This window comes from Canis lupus, chromosome 6 (assembly GCF_011100685.1).
Source record: "Canis lupus familiaris isolate Mischka breed German Shepherd chromosome 6, alternate assembly UU_Cfam_GSD_1.0, whole genome shotgun sequence".
NCBI lineage: Eukaryota > Metazoa > Chordata > Mammalia > Carnivora > Canidae > Canis > Canis lupus.
The window spans coordinates 17,863,031-17,881,848 of NC_049227.1; the positions used below are offsets into that span (position 1 = coordinate 17,863,031).

General features: G+C 51.3%; 2 protein-coding genes across 5 annotated transcripts; one reads left to right on the top strand and one right to left on the bottom strand.

The window, feature by feature from the left end:
• Positions 1–918: 918 nt before the first annotated feature.
• On the bottom strand, positions 919–18,568 carry ZNF48 (zinc finger protein 48). Of its 3 annotated transcripts, none has more exons than XM_038539813.1 (3): positions 18,443–18,568; positions 5,287–5,380; positions 919–3,536 (listed from the first exon to the last, which is right to left on the bottom strand). In XM_038539813.1, exons 2-3 carry the CDS (start codon positions 5,363–5,365, stop codon positions 1,735–1,737), a joined length of 1,881 nt encoding a protein of 626 aa, XP_038395741.1. In that variant the 5' UTR covers positions 5,366–5,380; positions 18,443–18,568; the 3' UTR covers positions 919–1,734. The 3 variants fall into 3 exon arrangements, with proteins under 3 accessions (XP_038395741.1, XP_038395742.1, XP_038395740.1); XM_038539814.1 differs by lacking the exon at positions 18,443–18,568 and adding an exon at positions 5,919–6,146; XM_038539812.1 differs by lacking the exon at positions 18,443–18,568 and adding an exon at positions 5,548–5,814.
• SEPTIN1 (septin 1) lies at positions 14,667–18,684 on the top strand. Of its 2 annotated transcripts, XM_038539815.1 has the most exons (11): positions 14,686–14,902; positions 15,079–15,175; positions 15,263–15,349; positions 15,562–15,685; positions 15,980–16,114; positions 16,209–16,326; positions 17,176–17,277; positions 17,397–17,496; positions 17,733–17,898; positions 18,136–18,226; positions 18,332–18,684. In XM_038539815.1, the coding sequence occupies exons 1-11, from the start codon at positions 14,900–14,902 to the stop codon at positions 18,416–18,418; spliced, it is 1,110 nt and encodes a 369-aa protein (XP_038395743.1). In that variant the 5' UTR covers positions 14,686–14,899; the 3' UTR covers positions 18,419–18,684. The 2 variants fall into 2 exon arrangements, with proteins under 2 accessions (XP_038395744.1, XP_038395743.1); XM_038539816.1 differs by lacking the exon at positions 15,980–16,114 and having other exon boundaries at positions 14,667–14,902.
• The last annotated feature ends 134 nt before the right edge of the window (positions 18,685–18,818 follow it).

The window sequence follows — 18,818 nt, forward strand, 5'->3', positions numbered from 1 at the left end:
AACCCCAGGCCTGAATGCAACATTCTAGGGTTTGGAGTGCGTCTAACAAACTTGGCAGAGGTGGGAAGACCGGGAAGAAGGGCGCCGCAGGCGGCTTTCACTGGTTTCCAGGGAAGCCCGGCCGATGGTTCAGATCTCGCGAGAGCTTCTGAGGTGGGGGGCGGGTGGGGCGTTCCCCCGCCGAGACTAGCAGAGACGCCCCGCCGGCTTAGTTGCCAAGCAGTCTCGTACTCCTTTCTTAGGAGGGTGAACTGCCCTCGTCTTTTTTGTCCCTGGCCAATCAGGTCAGTTCCTCTTTCCCTTCCTCCCTACTGGCGGCCTCCTCGGAAAAAGCCAGGAATTGGGAATCTTGCTTCTAGTGACGCGTGGGTCGCTGGGAAAATATGGTTGATTTTTCCAGGGGATAAAGAGGCATCCTCCCTTGGGACTATACAGTCAAGTGACCTGTTTCTCGACAAATAAAAAAGGGTCCCAGGGAGGCGGGGTTTCCCAGGAGGCAGAGCCTCAGCGTCGGGGACCTCTGCGCCTGCACTACACAGACGGCCATCTTCCCCACCTGTCGCCACAGCAACAGCAGCAGCGCTCACCGACCTGCCCCTCCGCTCCCCCGCGTCCCCCCAGCCCACCCCGTGGCGCCGCGCGTTTTTCCTTTTAGGGGTCGCGCTGTACGTTGTGGCGTAGGTGGTGCCTGTGGGTACCCAGAACGCAGGTCTGGTGCATCAGCTGACAGACCTGGTGACCGTTTCTTTCAACCAGCCAGCTAGAAAGCGGCGGCCTATTCCAACTTTTTATTTGACGGGCTCAAAGAGGGCAAGAGACCCTCACAAGTTTACACATGGCTTCACCTGTGGTGAGGCTTTGACGTCTCTTCCACCCCTCACCCTGCGCGCGCGCGCACACACACACACAAGCACAGAGTCCAAGTTTCAGACAAGAAAATTTATTGGTGAGGAGATACATGGAGATGTGGCTGTCCTGCCTTGGAGCTTCCCTGGCCTCTCCTCACTCCAGTCCTGCTCGTCTCCCAGCCAGTTTGTCTTTGCTGATGTCCACCAGGACCTGGGCTTGGCATGGAGCGTAGGACCTTCTGCGGTCTCTGGTCCATTCTGCCAGTGTCCAGGTGTCAGGGCGGGTTGGGGTTCTCCAGGCAGATAAGATCTGGGCTGTCCAAGGGTGTCCCACTGGCTGACCATGTCCCGTGGCCTGAGCCTGGGTACTGCGATCCACAGAGCAAAGCTCTTCCCATCAGAAGGTTCAAGATGCCCCTGCCTTTCTACCACCCGAAACTCCTTAAGTCTTACTGTTGCAGTTGATAAGGTCAAACCAACCCTGTTTGGTGCTGGCCAGGGTGCTGGTCTCCTAGGGGCAAGGTTGTGTGGGATCAATTCTTAACAGGTTAAGAGGCAGCAGATTTTAGAGTTTTTTAAGGGCCCTCAGGCTAAGGCCAGTTTATTCATTCAATAAGTATTAAGTGCCTACACTATTCAGAATATGAGGCAGTGTTCTAGAAGCTGGGGGTATAGACCACACTGTCAAGGTCCTGACTGAGCCCAGCCAGGACAGTTTCCTGAGCTTCAAGGTCATTGTCTCCAATCTCTATTTCTAACTATTCACTCCTTTCTCCCATTTCTTCCCCTCTTCTCCCTCCCACCACCTCCCCGGCCCTTTATTCTCTGCTTAAGCAGCAGATACCCTCCCTTTGGTCTCCTGGGCTTCCACCTTCCCTGGACCCTATTACTCCAGTCCTGTTGGTGGCTCCTCCTTGAGGGGCCTTGACTGACCATCCCCTGTCCCGAAGGGCCTCAGGACCAAGTGCCCACGCTGGTGCTTGATGCGGGCCGAACTGTCACCAAAACCTTTGCCACACTCTGCACACTTATATGGCTTCTCCCCAGTGTGTGTTCGCCTATGTTTGACCAGATCTGAACTCCGGGGAAATTCCTTCCCACAGAAGCTACACACATGGGGCTGACTGGGTCCAGAGGTCTGGGCTCGGACTCGGGGTCGAGGGGCTGTGGATGCTGGGCCAGGGGGGTTATGTGGCCTCAGGAGAGTGGATGGTGGTGGTGGCCGAGCCCGTTCACCTCGGTGGGTGCGGAGGTGCTTGACTCGGGCTGAGCTGTCAGCAAAACCCTTGCCGCATTCAGGGCAGAGGTAGGGCTTCTCCCCTGTGTGCACACGATGGTGTTTCACCAGGTCCGAGCTTCGGCGGAAGCCCTTGCCACACTCAGGGCACTTGTGTGGCTTGTCACCTTCCAGGGGTGGGGGAGGCTCCCCAGCCTGTGGGCCCCCAGGCTCTGGTTCCAAGCCAGGCAGGCCAAAAGGCCCATCACCTGAGTGTGAAGGGCTTCGAGGTGTCAGAGGGGGGCTCGTGCCAAGAGGAGGTGGGGGTGGGCTTGAGCTGGGGGGTGGGCTGGGGATCAGGGGAGCCAAGGGATAGCCTGGGAAGCTGAAGTCCTGGGGCTCCATATGAGTGAGGCGGTGGCGGAGAAGGGTGGAGCTGAGGCTGAAGGTGCGGTCACATTCAGGGCAGGCGTGAGGCCTCTCCCCACTATGGGTGCGGAGGTGTTTGACCCGGGCAGAGCTGTCAGCAAAGCCCTTGCCACACTCAGGGCATAGATAGGGCTTCTCTCCTGTATGCACCCGCAGGTGCTTCACCAGGTCTGAGCCCCGGGCAAACTCCTTTCCACACACATCACAGCCAAAAGGTTTGGGCCCCAAGTGACTGCGCTGGTGGCTCAGAAGGCTGCAGCTGAGCACAAACCTTTTACCACAATCGGTGCAGATATATGGCTTGTCCTGGGCCTTGGGCCCCTGTGTGGCTGCTGTGGCTGCTCGAGAAGGCTGCTGTCTGGGCACCACGGGCCGGGGAGGCTGCTCCCCCCGGTGTGTCCGCTGGTGCTTTATGCGAGCAGAACTGTCACCAAAGCCCTTCCCACAGATGCCACACTTGTAGGGCTTCTCACCCGTGTGTGTTCGCTGGTGTTTCACCAGGTCAGAACTCTGCCGGAAGCTCTTGCCACATTCACCGCAAATAGTGGGGCGCTCACCAGCGGGGATCCTGGATCGAGGAATCTTTGGGGGGCCTTGGGCTGGTGGCCGGGCTCTGTAGGGTTTTTCACCACTATGAGTTCGCTGGTGTTTGATACGGGCAGAGCTATCCCCAAAGCCCTTGCCACACACCGCACACTTGTAGGGTTTCTCCCCAGTATGGGTCCGCTGGTGTTTCACCAGATCTGACATCTGCCGAAAGCTCTTGCCACACTCACCACACACGGCAGCCCGATCACTAGCCTGGCCCCAACGTGGCTCTCCCAAGAGCCGGGGACCTCCGTCCCGAGCCTGAGGTTTTCCTGGTACCTCTCTCTGGACCCACAAGTCATCCCAGGTCTGGATGCCTTCAGGTTTGAGAGAGGCATTTCCTACTTCATGACCTGGGGCCAAATCTTCCTCTTCCTTGAACCCCAAGTCATCCTCCTGTGGGGTATGTTCAAACTCATCCGGCTGAGAAATCTCCACATTCTCACTCCCTATACCTGAGGAAAGAAAAGGGAATAGTAGACCCTGCCCTTTGGCTCAGCCCCTATCTTTGATAGCAACTTCCCCAGGAACTCTTCCTTGACAATCTGTGGTTACAAGGATGTCTCTCTTCTCTAAACTTCTGAAACACTTATTGCTGCATCTCATTAACAATTGGTAATTTATAACACGCCCTTAATATGTGCCAGTCACTGATCTAAGCATCACTGAAGACTTGTAAACAATGCTATTAGATATTCCTCCTCCTTCTCCCATTTTATAGAAATGAACACTCAGACAGACAATTTAAGTCACTTCTCAAGGTTATAAAGGTTAGAAAGGAGGGACACCCAGGCAGCTCAGCGGTTGAGCGTCTGCCTTCTGCTCAGGGCGTGATCCCAGTCTGGGTATCAGGTCCCGCATAGGGCTCCCTGTGGGGAACCTGCTTCTCCTTCTGCCTATATTGCTGCCTCTCTCTCTCTCTCTCTGTCTCTCATGAATAAATAAACAAAATCTTTAAAAAAAAAAAAAAAAAGGGTTAGAAAATAGCAAAGTCACATTTCTAACTCAGGTCTGTCCAATTCCCAAGCCTGTGTTAACGATGCATGAACAATATACTGTCTCTATTTGAAAAATCTAATATTTGTTATTTCTCTTATACCTTTTTTTTTTTTTTTTAAGATTTTGTCTATTTATTCATGAGAGACAGAGAGAGGCAGAGACACAGGCAGAGGGAGAAGCAGGTTCCCCACAGGGAGCCCGATGCGGGACCTGATACCCAGACTGAGATCACGCCCTGAGCAGAAGGCAGACGCTCAACTGCTGAGCCACCCGGGCGTCCATCTCATTTTTTTTTTAAAGGAATTTATTTATTCATGAGAAGGCACCGAGAGAGAGGCAGAGACACAGGAAAAGGGAGAAGCAGGCTCCATGCAGAGAGCCTGATGCAGGACTCAATCCTGGGACCCTAGGATCACACCCTGAGTCAAAGGCAGTTGCTCAACTGCTGAGCCACCCAGGCGTCCCAGGGTGCCCCTCTCTTATATCTTCTTATATTAGCTCATTCTGTAATTTATTACTTCATTCACCTTGTGTGTACCTGAGAGGACCCAGACACACACCTGTCCCTCAAAATGCGTAGGGTTGGTAGAGAGATAAGATCAAGCACAAATAATTATAATTATGGGCTCAGAATAACTGCTCTCAGGAGAGAGAAGAAATAAGGAGATAGGGCCAAGTTTTCACAGCACAGAAAAGAGTAAACCATGGAGAGGAATGGAAGATAAAGCTGGAAAGGATGTTGGGATTAGATTAAGCATGTAAGGCCCAGACCAAACACTACGCTAAGGCTTTTGATTAGTAGGCAGAAGGGAGTTAGGGAAGGTGTCTGAGAAGGAACCAGGATTAAATGTGGACTTGGATCAAGGTGGCTGCTGAGTGCATCACTGAAGAGAAAAGGGATGTGGGGAGGTTGTTGCAATTGTCAGGATGAGATAAAATGAGCCCTGAAGTAGGGCACAGGCGGTGAAGCTGGTGATGACTGTCCAGGACCCCGGAGAGTCCTTAAGATGAAGCCCCTCAACCGCCTGACGCACAGTAGGTGCTCAGAAACGCTAGCTCCCTAACCTTGGCTTTTCCTCCCCTCCCCCTCCCTCTGGAAGCACAGCTCCCTCCCGATTTTTCTAGGTCTCGGCTAAACAGAGCCCGGCACCGGAGTCCCCACCCGGCCTTTACCTACTCCAGGCGGCGCACCGCCCCGGGCCTCACCTGTGCGGGCGCTTCTCAGCTGCTCCCTCTCCTCTGCGCCCTGGAGATCCGGGCCCCAGGGCTCCACCGCGCGCTCCATCGCCCGCACGCCGCCCTGAGCAAGGGGACAGACACAATCCCACGGTCACACAGCCATGTGCGGCCCGCGGGGTCCTGCCGCTGCCCTCTGCCGGTCAGCACGGGCACCGGACAGCGGCCGGGTCTGAGGTGCGGGGCGCGGTCCCCGGTGACCCCCGCCCGCGCCGCCGGCCGCCCCTGCACCTGCTGTTCCTTCCGGCCCGCAGCGCCCCCTTCTCCTCCTGGCCGCCTCCGACTACGCCACCCCGGCGCCCTCGCGAGCTCCTCGGCTGGGCTCCGCTGCCCGAGCCGCCGGCGGCCCCGGGACGCGGGCTCCGCGCCAAATGGGGAGGGGGCTCGGACCCAGGCGTCCCGGGGGCGGCCGCCGGGGGCGGGGACGGGAAGCGGAAGCGCGGGGCCGCACGGAACCGCTCTAGGACCTGGGAGGAGCTGCATGCCTGTGGGGGCCGCCCGCGTCCTCCCGAGCTCGGTGGCCGGCGGGAGGCCGCAAGCCGCGGACAGGGCTACTCTAAGCCGAGGACAGTTGCCCGAACTCGGTGGTATTAACCATGTACCTGCTGGGCTGGAGCGGGGTGATGAGGGCCGAAGACTCTTCCTAATTGTCGCTGTGTCGGGCCACCCGCGCCGATCTCCGGGGCTGGCCGACCGCGCCAGCCACCCCGGTCCGGAGAGACAAAGAGAGATCCGAAGACTGACCCAGGGAAAGGGGTGGGGGAGAGACCAAGGCAAACAAAGGGCGGCGGAGGGCGGCGGAGACCCCAGACGGGGCGGGGGCGGGGCGCTGAGACACAGGAAACAAAGCGCGGCCGGTCCGAGAGGCCTAGGGCCGGGGGTAGGGTGGGAAGGGGGGCTGGGCTAGGGGAGACCGAGGCCGGAGCAGCCGGTAGAGGGGTGGGAAGGGGGGCTGGGCTAGGGGAGACCGAGGCCGGAGCAGCCGGTAGAGGGGTGGGGAGGGGGCTGGGCTAGGGGAGACCGAGGCCGAAGCAACCGGTAGAGGGGTGGGGAGGGGGCAGGGCTAGGGGAGACCGAGGCCGGAGCAGCCGGTAGAGGATTGAGGCCGGCGCCAGAGAAATGACGGGGAGAGGGGGCCAGTTGAAATCAGGCCAGGGGCCTGGAGCGGAGACCCTGAGCCAGAGACTCACCAAGTCGTAACCCAAGAGCCCCGAGTCAGAGAGGACACAAAGGCAGAGAGAGACCGAGAGACAACGGCGGCCCAAAAAATATAGGAGCAAAAGCTTGGCCGCCGAAAACAAAGAGATGTAGAAACAAGAGATAGATACAAAGTCACTGAAGCACAGTCGGAGGAGCTGTAAGAAGAGGAAGGGAGGGACGCCTGGGTGTCTCAGTGGTTGAGCTTCTGCCTTTGGCTCAGGGCGTGATCCTGGAGTCCTGGGATTGAGTTCCACATCGAGCTCCCCGCAGGGAGCCTGCTTCTTCCTCTGCCTGCGTCGCTGCCTCTCTCTCTGTGTCTCTCATGAATAAATAAATAAAATCTTTAAAAAAAAAAAAAAAAGAGGAAGGGAATCTGGAGAGAAGCAGGCCCAGAGGCAGAGGAACAAAAGACAGTGAAACAGGCAGAGACAAAGAGAGACACAAAGAAAGAGCCCATGGGGAGACTAGGGGACAGGTCGACAACCCCACAAAGGCCAAACCCAAGAAGGAGAGCCTAAAACATTAAACCCTGGTTTCCAGTTTGGTGCCACCATGGCTGAGTCTGTGTTCCAGGGGACCTGGGGTGTGATCCCCGGTATCTGTACTCTGAACCAGCTTGTCTTTGGTGAAGAGAGGAGTGCCTGAGAGATGATCTGATGATAGGGAGGGGTGACAGATTTGTATATTAATTCACATTTAATTAGCACCTTAATGCAAAGCCAAAAGTTTGGGATAAAGAGATGAAACACATGTAAGATTTGTCCTTGGATGCTACCAGTTTACAGGGGCAAGCATGCCAATCATGAAAAAGAAAAGAATTATAGGGGCATGAAAAAGTTACATGCACCAGTAAAAGAGTGTGGGAAGGCAGGAAGAATTCTAAGCTGTGGGAATGGGTCAGCGTAGTTCTGGGTGTCTGGTAGGCATGGATGTTAGACACTGACATCAATCAGCACACACTTATGGATCATCAATATCTAGATGCTGTGTAGGCCCTGAAAATACAAAGAAACTCCTTAGTCCAGTAGAAAATGGAGATATGCAAGTGGTGAGACTTTTTTTTAAAGATTTTATTTATTCATGAGAGACACGGAGGGGTAGAGAGGTAGAGACCTAGGCAGAGGGAGAAGCAGGCTCCATGCAGGGAACCAGATGTGGGACTCTATCCTGGTACTCCAGGATCATGCCCAGAGCCAAAGGCGGACGCTTAACCACTGAGCCACCAGGCATCCTGATGAGACAGATTCTATACCAACCTGATGAACAAAATATGATAGGAGTGCAGTGCAGAGAGAGAGAGACCTGTAGAGTTTAGTGGCTATGGACACTGCCTTTAAAGCCATTCCTGCAGGCTGATTCCTGACCTTGTCATTTACTATTGTTTGACCCTAGTCAAATTTGACCTACTTCTTTTCCTAAACTGTAAAATGGGGAGGATAATAGCCAATTTGAATGGTTCAGGATTAATATGTGTTGTATGTGTAAAGTGCTTAGCCAAAGATAACAGCTTTTACTTTTTTGGGTGGAGCAACCAAGAAAGAAGATGGCATTTTTGAGCCAATCCTTTCAGAACAGCTAAGGTTTCACCAAAATCCAGAGTGGGCTAAAGTGGGGGCTGAATGAAGAACTCAGGCAGAGGGAATGAAATGAACAGTTGCCTACACACTATTTGAAAACCTACTACATGCTAGAAGCCTGAGATCCAAAGATGGTGAAGACCTATCCTCAAAGAGAAAAACAGAATAGTTGTGGTTTTTTTTTTAAGATTTTATTTATTTATTCATGAGAATACACAGGAGAGAGAGAGAGAGAAGCAGAGACACAGGCAGAGGGAGAAGCAGGCTCCATGCAGGGAGCCTGACATGGGACTCGATCCTGCGTCTCCAGGATCATGCGCCGGGCTGGAGGGCTGCTGAGCCACCGGGGCTGCCCGAATAGTTGTGTTTTAATGTGTCATGAGTTTACATAATAGGAAGGCAAAGGAAGCTGAAGATAGAATGGTACATTTAGTTGTATTCTGGGGGCCCACCATGTGCCAGGTCTTTGTTTATTTTATTTATCTATTTTATTTATTTATGATAGTCCCACAGAGAGAGAGAGAGAGGCAGAGACACAGGCAGAGGGAGAAGCAGGCTCCATGCACCGGGAGCCCGACATGGGATTCGATCCTGAGTCTCCAGGATCGCGCCCTGGGCCAAAGGCAGGCGCCAAACCGCTGCGCCACCCAGGGATCCCGTGCCAGGTCCTTGTGATGGAAAACAGAGATAAGGGGGTACCAAATGGCAAAAAGCCAGCCACTCTTGGAGAACCTTCTGAAAGGTGGCCAGTCTGTATACCATACTCACTCACAGAACTAGCTAGAGAAAGCCTGGACTTCTTAGGTCTGAACCTGAATTCGGATCAAAAGATACAGAAGCCCTTCCAGGGATGCCCGGTGGGGCCATCAATAGCTATGCAGGTTTAATGGCAAGATGAAAAATAAATAATCCAGATGATTAAATGAGAAAATACCTATCTACCATATACTGCCCCATAGGAATCTCAAGGTAGGATCTTCCTTTCTCTGAGCAGGCCCCAAACCTTATTGTATGGATGATTAGACATAATTTGTTGGAGTAATAAGCATGTAAATGAATATTGTGTCACTAGTAATTCATGTCATCTCTGCAAGCTAAGAGCCTATTGTTTATGCAATTTGTTAATATTCACAAATGCCTTAAATATGTGACTTCCTTTGACTCAGTAATTCACCTCATAGAAAGGCCTAAGGAAATGGTTGGACAAGTACACAATGATGGCACCACAAACATGTCCATCCCAGCTCAGCATTGTTTATCACTGGGAAAAAAATGGGAATCAATCTAAATACTAAACTTTTATAAAAATGATGATATATATGGCCAATAGACATGAAAAGATGCTCGACATCACTGATCATCAGGGAAATGCAAATCAAAACTACAATGATATTTTACCTCACACCTGCCAGAATGGCTAAAATCAGCTACACAAGAAACAAGTGTTCACAAGAAGGTGGAGAAAAAGGAACCCTCATGCACTATTGGTGGGAATGCAAACTGGTGCAGCCACTGTGGAAAACAGTATCAAGTTTCCTCAAAAAGTTAAAATAGAACTATCCTGCAATCTAGCAATCCCACTACTGGATATTTAACCAAAAAATATAAAAACATCAAAGGGATACATGTACCCCAATGTTCATAGTAGCATTATCCACAATGGCCAAATTACGGAAGCAGCCCAAGTGTCTACTGATAAATGAATGGATAAAGAAGATGTGGTGTGTATATATAATGGTTATTACTCAGCCATAAAAAAGAATGAAATCTTGCCTTTTGCAGCAACATGACGGAGCTAGAGTATAATGCTAAGGGAAATAAGTCAATCATAGAAAGACAAATATTGTTTCACTCACGTGGAATTTAAGAAAACAAGCAAAGGGGAAAAAGAGAAACAAGCCAAGAAACAGACTTTTAATTATAGAGAACAAATTGATGGTTATCAGAGGCAGAGAGGGACTAAACAGATGATGGGAGGCTAAGGAGTGAACTTGTGTTGAGCACTAGGTGATGTATGGAATTGTTGAATCATGTTGTATACCTGAAACTAATAACACTGTATGTTAGCTGGAATTAAAACAAAACTTAAAAAAAAAAAAGAAAAACCACTCTATATCAAATTGTTAAATGTCATCCTCATAAAAATAAATGAATGTTAAAAATTATAAATATTTATTATAGATAGAACATATGCAGTGATAAAAATAGGATTCCAAACAAAGTTATAGTATGATCCTAGTTTTGTAAATATGTTTATTCATATTTAAAGGGATGAGAGAAAATCTAGAAGGATAAAAATCAAAATGGGGTTATATCATGGTAGTGATATTAGATGCATATATATTTTTTAAGATTTTATTTATTCATAAATGAATAAATTCATAAATAAAATGAATACTACTGTGTTACATACTGTGTTCTTACAATTTATTCATAAATAAAATGAATACTACTGTGTTACATACTGTGTTCTTACAATAAAATAAGCTGGAGAAAGGAAAATGTTATCAAAATCATAAGAAGGGGTGCCTGGGTGGCTCAGTCAGTTAAGCATCTGATTTTGGCTTGGGTCTTGATCTTGGGGTCCTGGGATTGAGTCCCGTATTGAGTCAGGTCATGATATTGGGGTCCTGGGATTGAGTCCACTATTGAGCTCCTCATCAGTGGGGAGTCGCTTGTTCCTCTCCCTCTGCCCCTCCCCCTGCTCCTGTGCTTGTGCTCTCTCAAATAAATAAAAATCTTAAAAAAAAAAAAAGGGTGGGGGGATCCCTGGGTGGCTCAGCGGTTTCGCGCCTGCCTTTGGCCGGGGGGTGCGATCCTGGAATCCCGGGATCCAGTCCCACGTCAGGCTCCCGGCATGGAGCCTGCTTCTCCCTCTGCCTGTGTCTCTGCCTCTCTCTTTCTCTCTCTCTCTCTCTCTCTCTCTCTCATAAATAAATAAAAATAAAAATAAATCTTAAAAAAAAAAAAAGGAGGGGTGCCTGGGTAGTTCAGTTGGTTAAGCATCTGCCTTCTGCTCAAGTCAGGATCATGAGGTCCTGGAATTGAGCCCCAGTATCAGGCTTCCTGCTCAGTGGGGAATCTGCTTCTCTCTTTCCCTCTGCCCCTCCCCCAGCTCATGCTCCCGTGTACTCTCTCTCTCTCTAATTAATAATAAATGAAATCTTTTAAAAAATAAATTAAAAATTAAAAAAAGAATATCATGGGATGCCTGGGTGGCTCAGTGGTTGAGCATCTGCCTTTGGCTCCAGTCGTGATCCTGGGGTCTTGGGATGGAGTCCTGCATTGGGTTCCCCACGGGGAGCCTGCTTTTCCTTCTGCCTGTCTCTGCCTTTCTCTGTGTGGGTTTCTCATGAATAAATAAAACCCTTTTTTTTTAAGATTTTTTATTTATTTATTCATGAGAGACACACACAGAGAAAGGCAGAGACACAGGCAGAGGGAAAGCAGGATCCCTGCAGGGAGTCCGATGTGGGACTCAATCCCAGGACCCCAGGATCATGTCCTGAGCCAAAGGCAGATGCTCAACCACTGAGCTACTCAGGTGTCCCTAAATAAACAAAATATTTTTAAAAGAAAAGAAAATCATAAGAGAAAAATACCTTTATAGTACTGTATTCATTGAAAAAAAAATCTGCATACAAATGGACACCCCCACCCCCACCACCACCATCATCACAGTTGAAAGCTGTGTTGTTCTGGGGTCAAATGTACTCCTGGAGTGCAAGGGGGGAGGAGCTCAGAGTTTTAATTAAGACTTTAGGCCTGCTCAGCTTGATAAGAAATGCAGGAGGAAGGGTTTCGGAGTGAGGAGGGGTATAATTATCCCTTCCCTTGGCTTCTCGAAGTCCTCTGTTTATCTCCTTGTTGCACTACGTTTTTAGCACCAGTGCTCTGTGGCACACTTACCTGTGGCTGTCTCTGGCTCCCCAGAGGGCCGAAACCCTGTCTACATCCTCAGCAAGGGGCAATCACTAGATTTGAGATGGTGGCACTGTCACACCCCTCTGCCCAAGTAATGCTAGCAATAGCTAGCATTTTCTGTGGGAGCTCATCTCATACATTGGATACTGAACTAAGAGCTTTATGTCTATTAGGCCGTAAAATCCCCATTGTGACCCTAAGCGGTAGAATTATTAATTTAATATTTAAGGGATGCCTGATAGCTCAGCAGTTGGGGGTCTGCCTTCAGCTCCGGGCATGATCCCGGAGTACTGGTATGGAGTCCCGCATCGGGCTCCCTGCATGGGGCCTGCTTCTCCCTCTGCTTCTATCTCTGCCTCTCTCTCTGTGTGCCTCTCATGAATAAATAAATAAAATCTTTTTTAAAAATTATTTATTTATTCATGAGAGACACAGAGAAAAAGGCAGACACAGGCAGAGGGAGAAGCAGGCTCCCAATGGGGAGCCTAATGCGGGACTGAATCCTAGGACCCCAGCCTGAATGAAAGGCAGATGCTCAAACACTGAGCCACCCAGGCGTCCTGAGCATGCAACTCTTGATCTTGGGGTCATGGGTTTGAGCCCCATGTTGGGTGTAGAGATTACTTTAAAAAAAAAAAAAAAGAAAAAAGCTTTAAAAAAGCTTTTAAAAAATGGTGCTGAAAAAAAAAAAAAAAAAAAAAAAAAAAATGGTGCTGGCGACGCCTGGGTGGCTCAATGGTTGAGTGTCTTCCCTTGGCTCAGGGTGTGATCCTGGAGTCATAGGATGGAGTCCCATATCAGGCTCCCTGCATGGGGCCTGCTTCTCCCTCTGCCTGTGTTTGCCTCTTTCTCTGTGTCTCTCATGAATAAATAAATACCTTTTTTTTTTTAATATTTTATTTATTTATTCATGAGAGACACACAGAGAGAGGCAGAGACACAGGCAGAGGGAGAAGCAGGCTCCCAATGGGGAGCCTGATGCAGGACTGAATCCTAGGACCCCAGCCTGAACGAAAGGCAGCCGCTCAACCACTGAGCCACCCAGGTGTCCTGAGCATGCAGCTCTTGATCTTGGGGTCATGGGTTTGAGCCCCATCTTGGATGTAGAGATTACTTTAAAAAAAATTTTTTTTAAAGCTTTTAAAAAATAGTGCTGGGGGGCAACCCCAGTGACACAGCGGTTTAGTGCCACCTGTGGCCCAGGGTGTGATCCTGGAGACCTGGGATAGAGTCCCACATTGGTCTCCCTGCATGGAGCCTGCTTCTCCCTCTGCCTGTGTCTCTGCCTCTGTGTGTGTGTGTGTGTGTCTCTATGAATAAATAAATTTTAAAAATCTTAAAAAAAAAAATAGTGCTGGGGACGCCTGGGTGGCTCAACGGTTGAGTGTCTCCCTTCGGCTCAGGGTGTGATCCTGGAGTCCCAGGATGGAGTCCCATATCGGGCTCCCTGGGGGAGCCTGCTTCTCCCTCTGCCTATGTCTCTGCCTCTCTCTCTGTCTCTCATGCATAAATAAATAAAATTTAAAAAAATAGTGCTGAATGAAAAAGTTAACAAATATGTATTCATATATATAATCATTTGTGTAAACATGCACTGTATACTACACATTTTTCATTTTTTTAAGGTTTTTCTTTTATTTATTTATTCATGATAGACAGACAGAGAGAAAGAGGCAGAGACACAGGCAGAGGGAGAAGCAGGCTCCATGCTGGGAGCCTGATGCGGGACTCGATCCCGGGACTCCAGGATCGCACCCTGGGCCAAAGGCAGGTGCTAAACCGCTGAGCCACCCAGGGATCCCCACTACACATTTTTCAAAATGCATACACACCAAAAAATTACACACAGAAGCACATTAGGGACCTGGGATGGAGCCAGGCTTTGGGCTCCTGCTCAGCTGGAAGACTGCTTCGCCCTTTCCCTCTGCTGCTCACTTGCTTGTGCTCTCTCTGTCTCTCAAATACATAAAATCTTAAAAAAAAAAAAAAAAAAAAAAAAAGAATCCCTTGCATGAAGGGGTACCTGGGTGGCTCAGTCAGTTAAGTGTCTGCCTCCAGCTCAGGTCATGATCTCAGGGTTCTGGGATGGAGCCCCCCCCCCCCCCCACCAACTGGGCTCTCTGCTCAGTGAGGAGCCTACTTTTCCCTTTCCCTCTGCTTGCCACTCTATGTATTTGTGCTTTTTCTCTATCAAATAAATAAATAAAATCTTAAAAAAAAAAAAGAAAAAGAAAAAGAACCAATTGCATGGGGGGAAAAAAATGAATCAGGGGCACCTGGGTGGCTCAGTGGTTGATCATCTACCTTCAGCTTAGGGCGTGATCCTGGGATTCTGAGATTGAGTCCTGCATTGGACTCCCCATCCAGGAGCCTGCTTCTCCCTCTGCCTATGTCTCTGCCCCTCTGTCTGTGTCTCTCATGAATAAATGAATAGAATCTTTAAAAAAAAATCAATTGCATGAGCTGGTAAGGAAAATTGATGGCTTCTTCCACCCCTAAATCTGTTAAGACTTTTGGTCCACTTAGTCTCTGGGAACTTTTTTTTTAACCATCTCAGTCAAAGTCTCATCTCACTTGCTAAAGACACCAATCTGCTTCCTTCCTCTCTGCCTATACCCCACCTCTCACCAGGGTGATGGGGTCACAGTGGGGGCTTGGAATAAGGGTGTGCAGAGAACTGAGGTGTTGAAGCTTCCCAAGAGGGCATAGCCAAAGGGATCCAGAAAGTGAGAACTCCCAGGTTTTCTTGGTCTTGGCTTTCCTCACCAGTTCGAGCATCTCAGCTTCCTACATTGCCCGCCCCCTTATTTGCCACACTCAACTTCCTGCCCCACCAGAGGAAGTGGGGAGAGACAGCAGGTGCAGCGACAGCTAGCAGGGCCATGGTAAGTCCTTCTGCCCAGGAATACAGGCATCTTTGCCCTCAGCCCCCAAACCCCGGAGTCGCCAGGCCCAAGTCAACCCATGGTAGGCTGACTTCTCCTCACTCCCAAGGAGAAGTCAGCTTACACTGGGGGCCCTGCCTGCCGCTCCCAGCAGCCTCATACTGTCTGCCCCCTAGCAACAGGACAAGGAGTATGTGGGTTTCGCCGCCCTCCCCAATCAGCTGCACCGCAAGTCCGTCAAGAAGGGCTTCGACTTCACACTCATGGTGGCAGGTCTGATGGGTTTGGGACAGGGGACTGGGTCCTCAAGAGACCCTGGCTGTCTCCTCACCTGACCAGGTGGGTCTGTCCTGTCCACAGGGGAGTCAGGCTTGGGAAAATCCACCCTCATCAACAGCCTGTTTCTCACCAATCTCTATGAGGACCGGCAACTGCCAGAGGCCAGCGGTAAGACCATCCTGTCCTCTCCAGGTCCTCTGTCTCCCCTATCCCCAGGTGGCACTCATCTGGGTCTCCCCTGACTTTTTGGGGGCACTCGGGTAGCTCAGTGCTTTTCTGAGACTCCCCTGAAAAAAATGGGTGGGGGCAACTGGGATTCTGAGAAAGGAAACCTGGCTCAGACCCCTGCGAAGCTCCCTGACCACTTCTCATCTCCACAGCTCGCTTGACACGAACACTGACCATTGAGCGCCGGGGTGTGGAGATCGAGGAGGGGGGTATTAAGGTGAAGCTGACAGTGGTGGATACACCTGGCTTTGGGGACTCCGTGGATTGTTCAGACTGGTGAGAACAATGGAAGGAGCGCGGGCTAAGCTTCCCCATGTGGCTACTCTGTGAAGGCTGAGGGGTCAGTTACAGGACTGGTCTGCTCTGCCCCTGCCCTCCCCAAAAGGTGGGTCTGCATCTGGTGGCCATGTGGCTTCCCAACAGCTGAACTACACCTCATCAATCTCCTTTGATGTCTTTGGTTAGAGTCCAAGAAACTAGTTCCCACCTCCAGGGTCCTGGCTAGCTTCGACCCCTTCCCTCCCCTGTGGCCCCTCCCCTGTGACTGTTCTCTCTTGCCCCACACCCCAGCTGGCTGCCTGTGGTGCGCTTCATTGAGGAGCAATTTGAGCAGTATCTTAGGGATGAGAGTGGCCTGAACCGGAAGAACATTCAGGATTCCCGTGTCCACTGCTGCCTCTACTTCATCTCACCCTTTGGCCGAGGGTCTGGGGGACACCCTCGAGGGTTGAGGTATTGGGTAGGGGCAGGGAAGGTTTCCGTGGCCTAAGGCTGAACCCTGACCAATCACTCCACGCAGGCTCCGGCCCCTAGATGTGGCCTTCCTCCGGGCAGTACATGAAAAGGTCAACATCATCCCAGTCATTGGCAAAGCAGATGCCCTGATGCCTAAGGAGACCCAGGCTCTCAAGCAGAAGGTATGTCTGGTAACCTCTGATCTTTGGCCCTACATGAAGCCAAAAGTTGTTATCAAACCTGAAATCAGCTTTGACTTCTTTGATCTCGGGAAAGGAAGCAAAATGAGTCAAACCACACTGCAGGAGAGAGTTTCTGAGGAAGGTGGGTAGTAAGCTGGCTGAAGAAGCTGGAGGCTCGGAATAGAATCCCTGGACTGGTTGCTTGGCTAAGGCCTGTCTGTCTGAGGGTGGCAGCAAGGAATGATGATCCCCATCGTAACTTCAGAGCCCTCTCTCACTGTTTCTGCTTAGGCCTCTCTCTCCTGGGCTTTTGGTATTTGCCTCATCCTATAATCTTCCCAGGCTCCAGTCATCCCTGTTAGGGTGTCTTTGTCTCTTTTTCACCATATATATCTCTCTCATTACTTGAGTTTTTTTTTGTTTTGTTTTGTTTTGTTTTGTTTTGTTTTTTTTTAAGATTTAAATAAAAGTATTTTTTTTAATTAAAAAAAATTTTTTTAAGCCCAACAGGGGCTTGAGCTCATGACCCTGAGATCAAAACCTGAGCTGAAATCAAGTCAGATGCTTCACCCACCGAGCCACCCAGGGGCCCCAAGATCTTAAGTAATCTCTACACCCAACGTGGGGCTTGAACTCACAACCCTGAAGTCAAAAGTCACATGCTCTACTGAGTGAGCCAGCCCAGGCACCCTTCTGAGATTTTGGTTTGGGGCCTCCTGTATGTCACCATCTGCCTTTCATGTCACCTGCCTCTGACCACCTGGTACCTTATCTCACTGTCTCCAGCCAGGCAGTGTCTGCTGCTCACAGCCTCTGTTTCTCACTGTCTGTGCATCTGTCTGCTCCTAGATCAGGGACCAGTTGAAAGAGGAAGAGATCAACATCTACCAGTTCCCCGATTGTGACTCTGATGAGGATGAGGACTTCAAGAGGCAGGATGCAGAGATGAAGGTAAAGATGCAAAGGAGGATGGGGCAAAGAAGCCAGGGCTGCGGCTGCAGAGGTGGAGGTTGACAACGAGGTTTCTGCCCAAGAGGGGCCACCGGTGATCCCTGACTCCTGCCTTTCAGGAAAGCATCCCTTTTGCAGTTGTTGGTTCCTGCGAGGTAGTGAGGGACGGTGGGACCCGGCCTGTGAGGGGACGCCGCTACTCCTGGGGTACCGTGGAGGGTGAGTAAGGTGGGCATGCTTTCTGAGGCCAGCGGGGAGCCCAAGACGCCTCTGAGTCAATGGCACCCAACATGTAAAGTTGGGGCGATCTCTGGTCCCGGGGATCCTAAGAGCCAAAAGAGGGATCCTTGGACTTCAGACCCTCACCTAGACAGGGGCAGGAATCTGGGCAGACTCGACCAGGCCCAGTAGGGCTAGACCCGAAGGTCCCTGACACTCGCCGGTCCGCCCCTCAGTCGAGAACCCACATCACTGCGACTTCCTGAACCTGCGACGGATGCTGGTGCAGACACACCTGCAGGACCTGAAGGAAGTGACCCACGATCTTCTCTACGAGGGCTACCGGGCCAGCTGCCTACAGAGCCTAGCCCGGCCTGGGGCTCGCGATCGAACCAGCCGTAGGTGAGACCCTGACCTGAGTCCTAGGGACTCCCAAGGCCTGGCCCTCACTGTCCCGGACCCGGCCTTCATCATCCAGACCACTCTCCCAGAATCTTTCCCCATCCACTTTGTTTATGGCATTGAAAGGACATGGCCCCGCCTCTAGACCCCAACCTCGCCACACGCCCCGCGCCGCTCCTGCAACCATTAACCGAGGGTCCCGCCCTTGATTCCCTGTCCCTTTCCCCCGCCTCCTAGTAAGCTCTCCCGCCAGAGCGCCACAGAGATCCCGTTGCCCATGCTGCCTCTGGCCGAGACAGAGAAATTGATCCGTGAGAAAGATGAAGAGGTGAGCAAGTACCTCGCTCTGCCCCAACCCCCCAGAACCCCAAGTCTTCTTCGAAGTCCCTCCATGGCCTCCCCGTCCCACCGCCTACAATCTTGCCCCGCACAGCTGCGCCGCATGCAAGAGATGCTGGAGAAGATGCAGGCCCAGATGCAGCAAAGCCAGACTCAGGGAGAGCAATCGGACACTCTCTGAGGACCCCGCCCGGCCCTGCTTTACCTCGGCTCCGCCTTCAGTCGGTTCCCGTCCAATCCTGGAGCCCCAGCCTGCGAGACCCAACTCGGCTCTGGGCTCTCGGGCTAAGAGGTTCTCCCAATGCCGGGTTTGTAGTCCCGCCTTTGGCCACACCCCTTGGCCACGCCCCAGCTTTCAGCCCCGCCCCTAGCCCCCCCGCCCCCTTCACTCAAGCTGTGACTTCAATAAAATGAGTTTCAGGGCGCCGGAGTGGCCCAGTATGTTAAGCGTGAGGCTCTTGAGTTTGGCTCAGGTCATGATCTCAGGGTATAGAATCCAGTGGGGGGGTGGGGGGGCCGGTCCTGCTCAGCGGGGGTCTGCTGGAGATTTTTCTCTCTCCCTCTCCTCCCTCTGCCCCTCC

What these genes read in the sequence shown, in the direction of transcription:
- ZNF48 (XM_038539812.1), bottom strand. Translation starts at nt 5,799, where the DNA reads ATGCAGCTCCTCCCAGGTCCTAGAGCGGTTCCGTGCGGCCCCGCGCTT. An exon ending in CGGGCCGGAAGGAACAGCAG is followed by an intron (nt 5,381 to 5,547) that starts GTGCAGGGGCGG and finishes CCCCTTGCTCAG; the next exon opens with GGCGGCGTGCGGGCGATGGA. An exon ending in GCTGAGAAGCGCCCGCACAG is followed by an intron (nt 3,537 to 5,286) that starts GTGAGGCCCGGG and finishes TTCTTTCCTCAG; the next exon opens with GTATAGGGAGTGAGAATGTG.
- SEPTIN1 (XM_038539815.1), top strand. An exon ending in GCAACTGCCAGAGGCCAGCG is followed by an intron (nt 15,350 to 15,561) that starts GTAAGACCATCC and finishes TCATCTCCACAG; the next exon opens with CTCGCTTGACACGAACACTG. An exon ending in TCCGTGGATTGTTCAGACTG is followed by an intron (nt 15,686 to 15,979) that starts GTGAGAACAATG and finishes CCCACACCCCAG; the next exon opens with CTGGCTGCCTGTGGTGCGCT.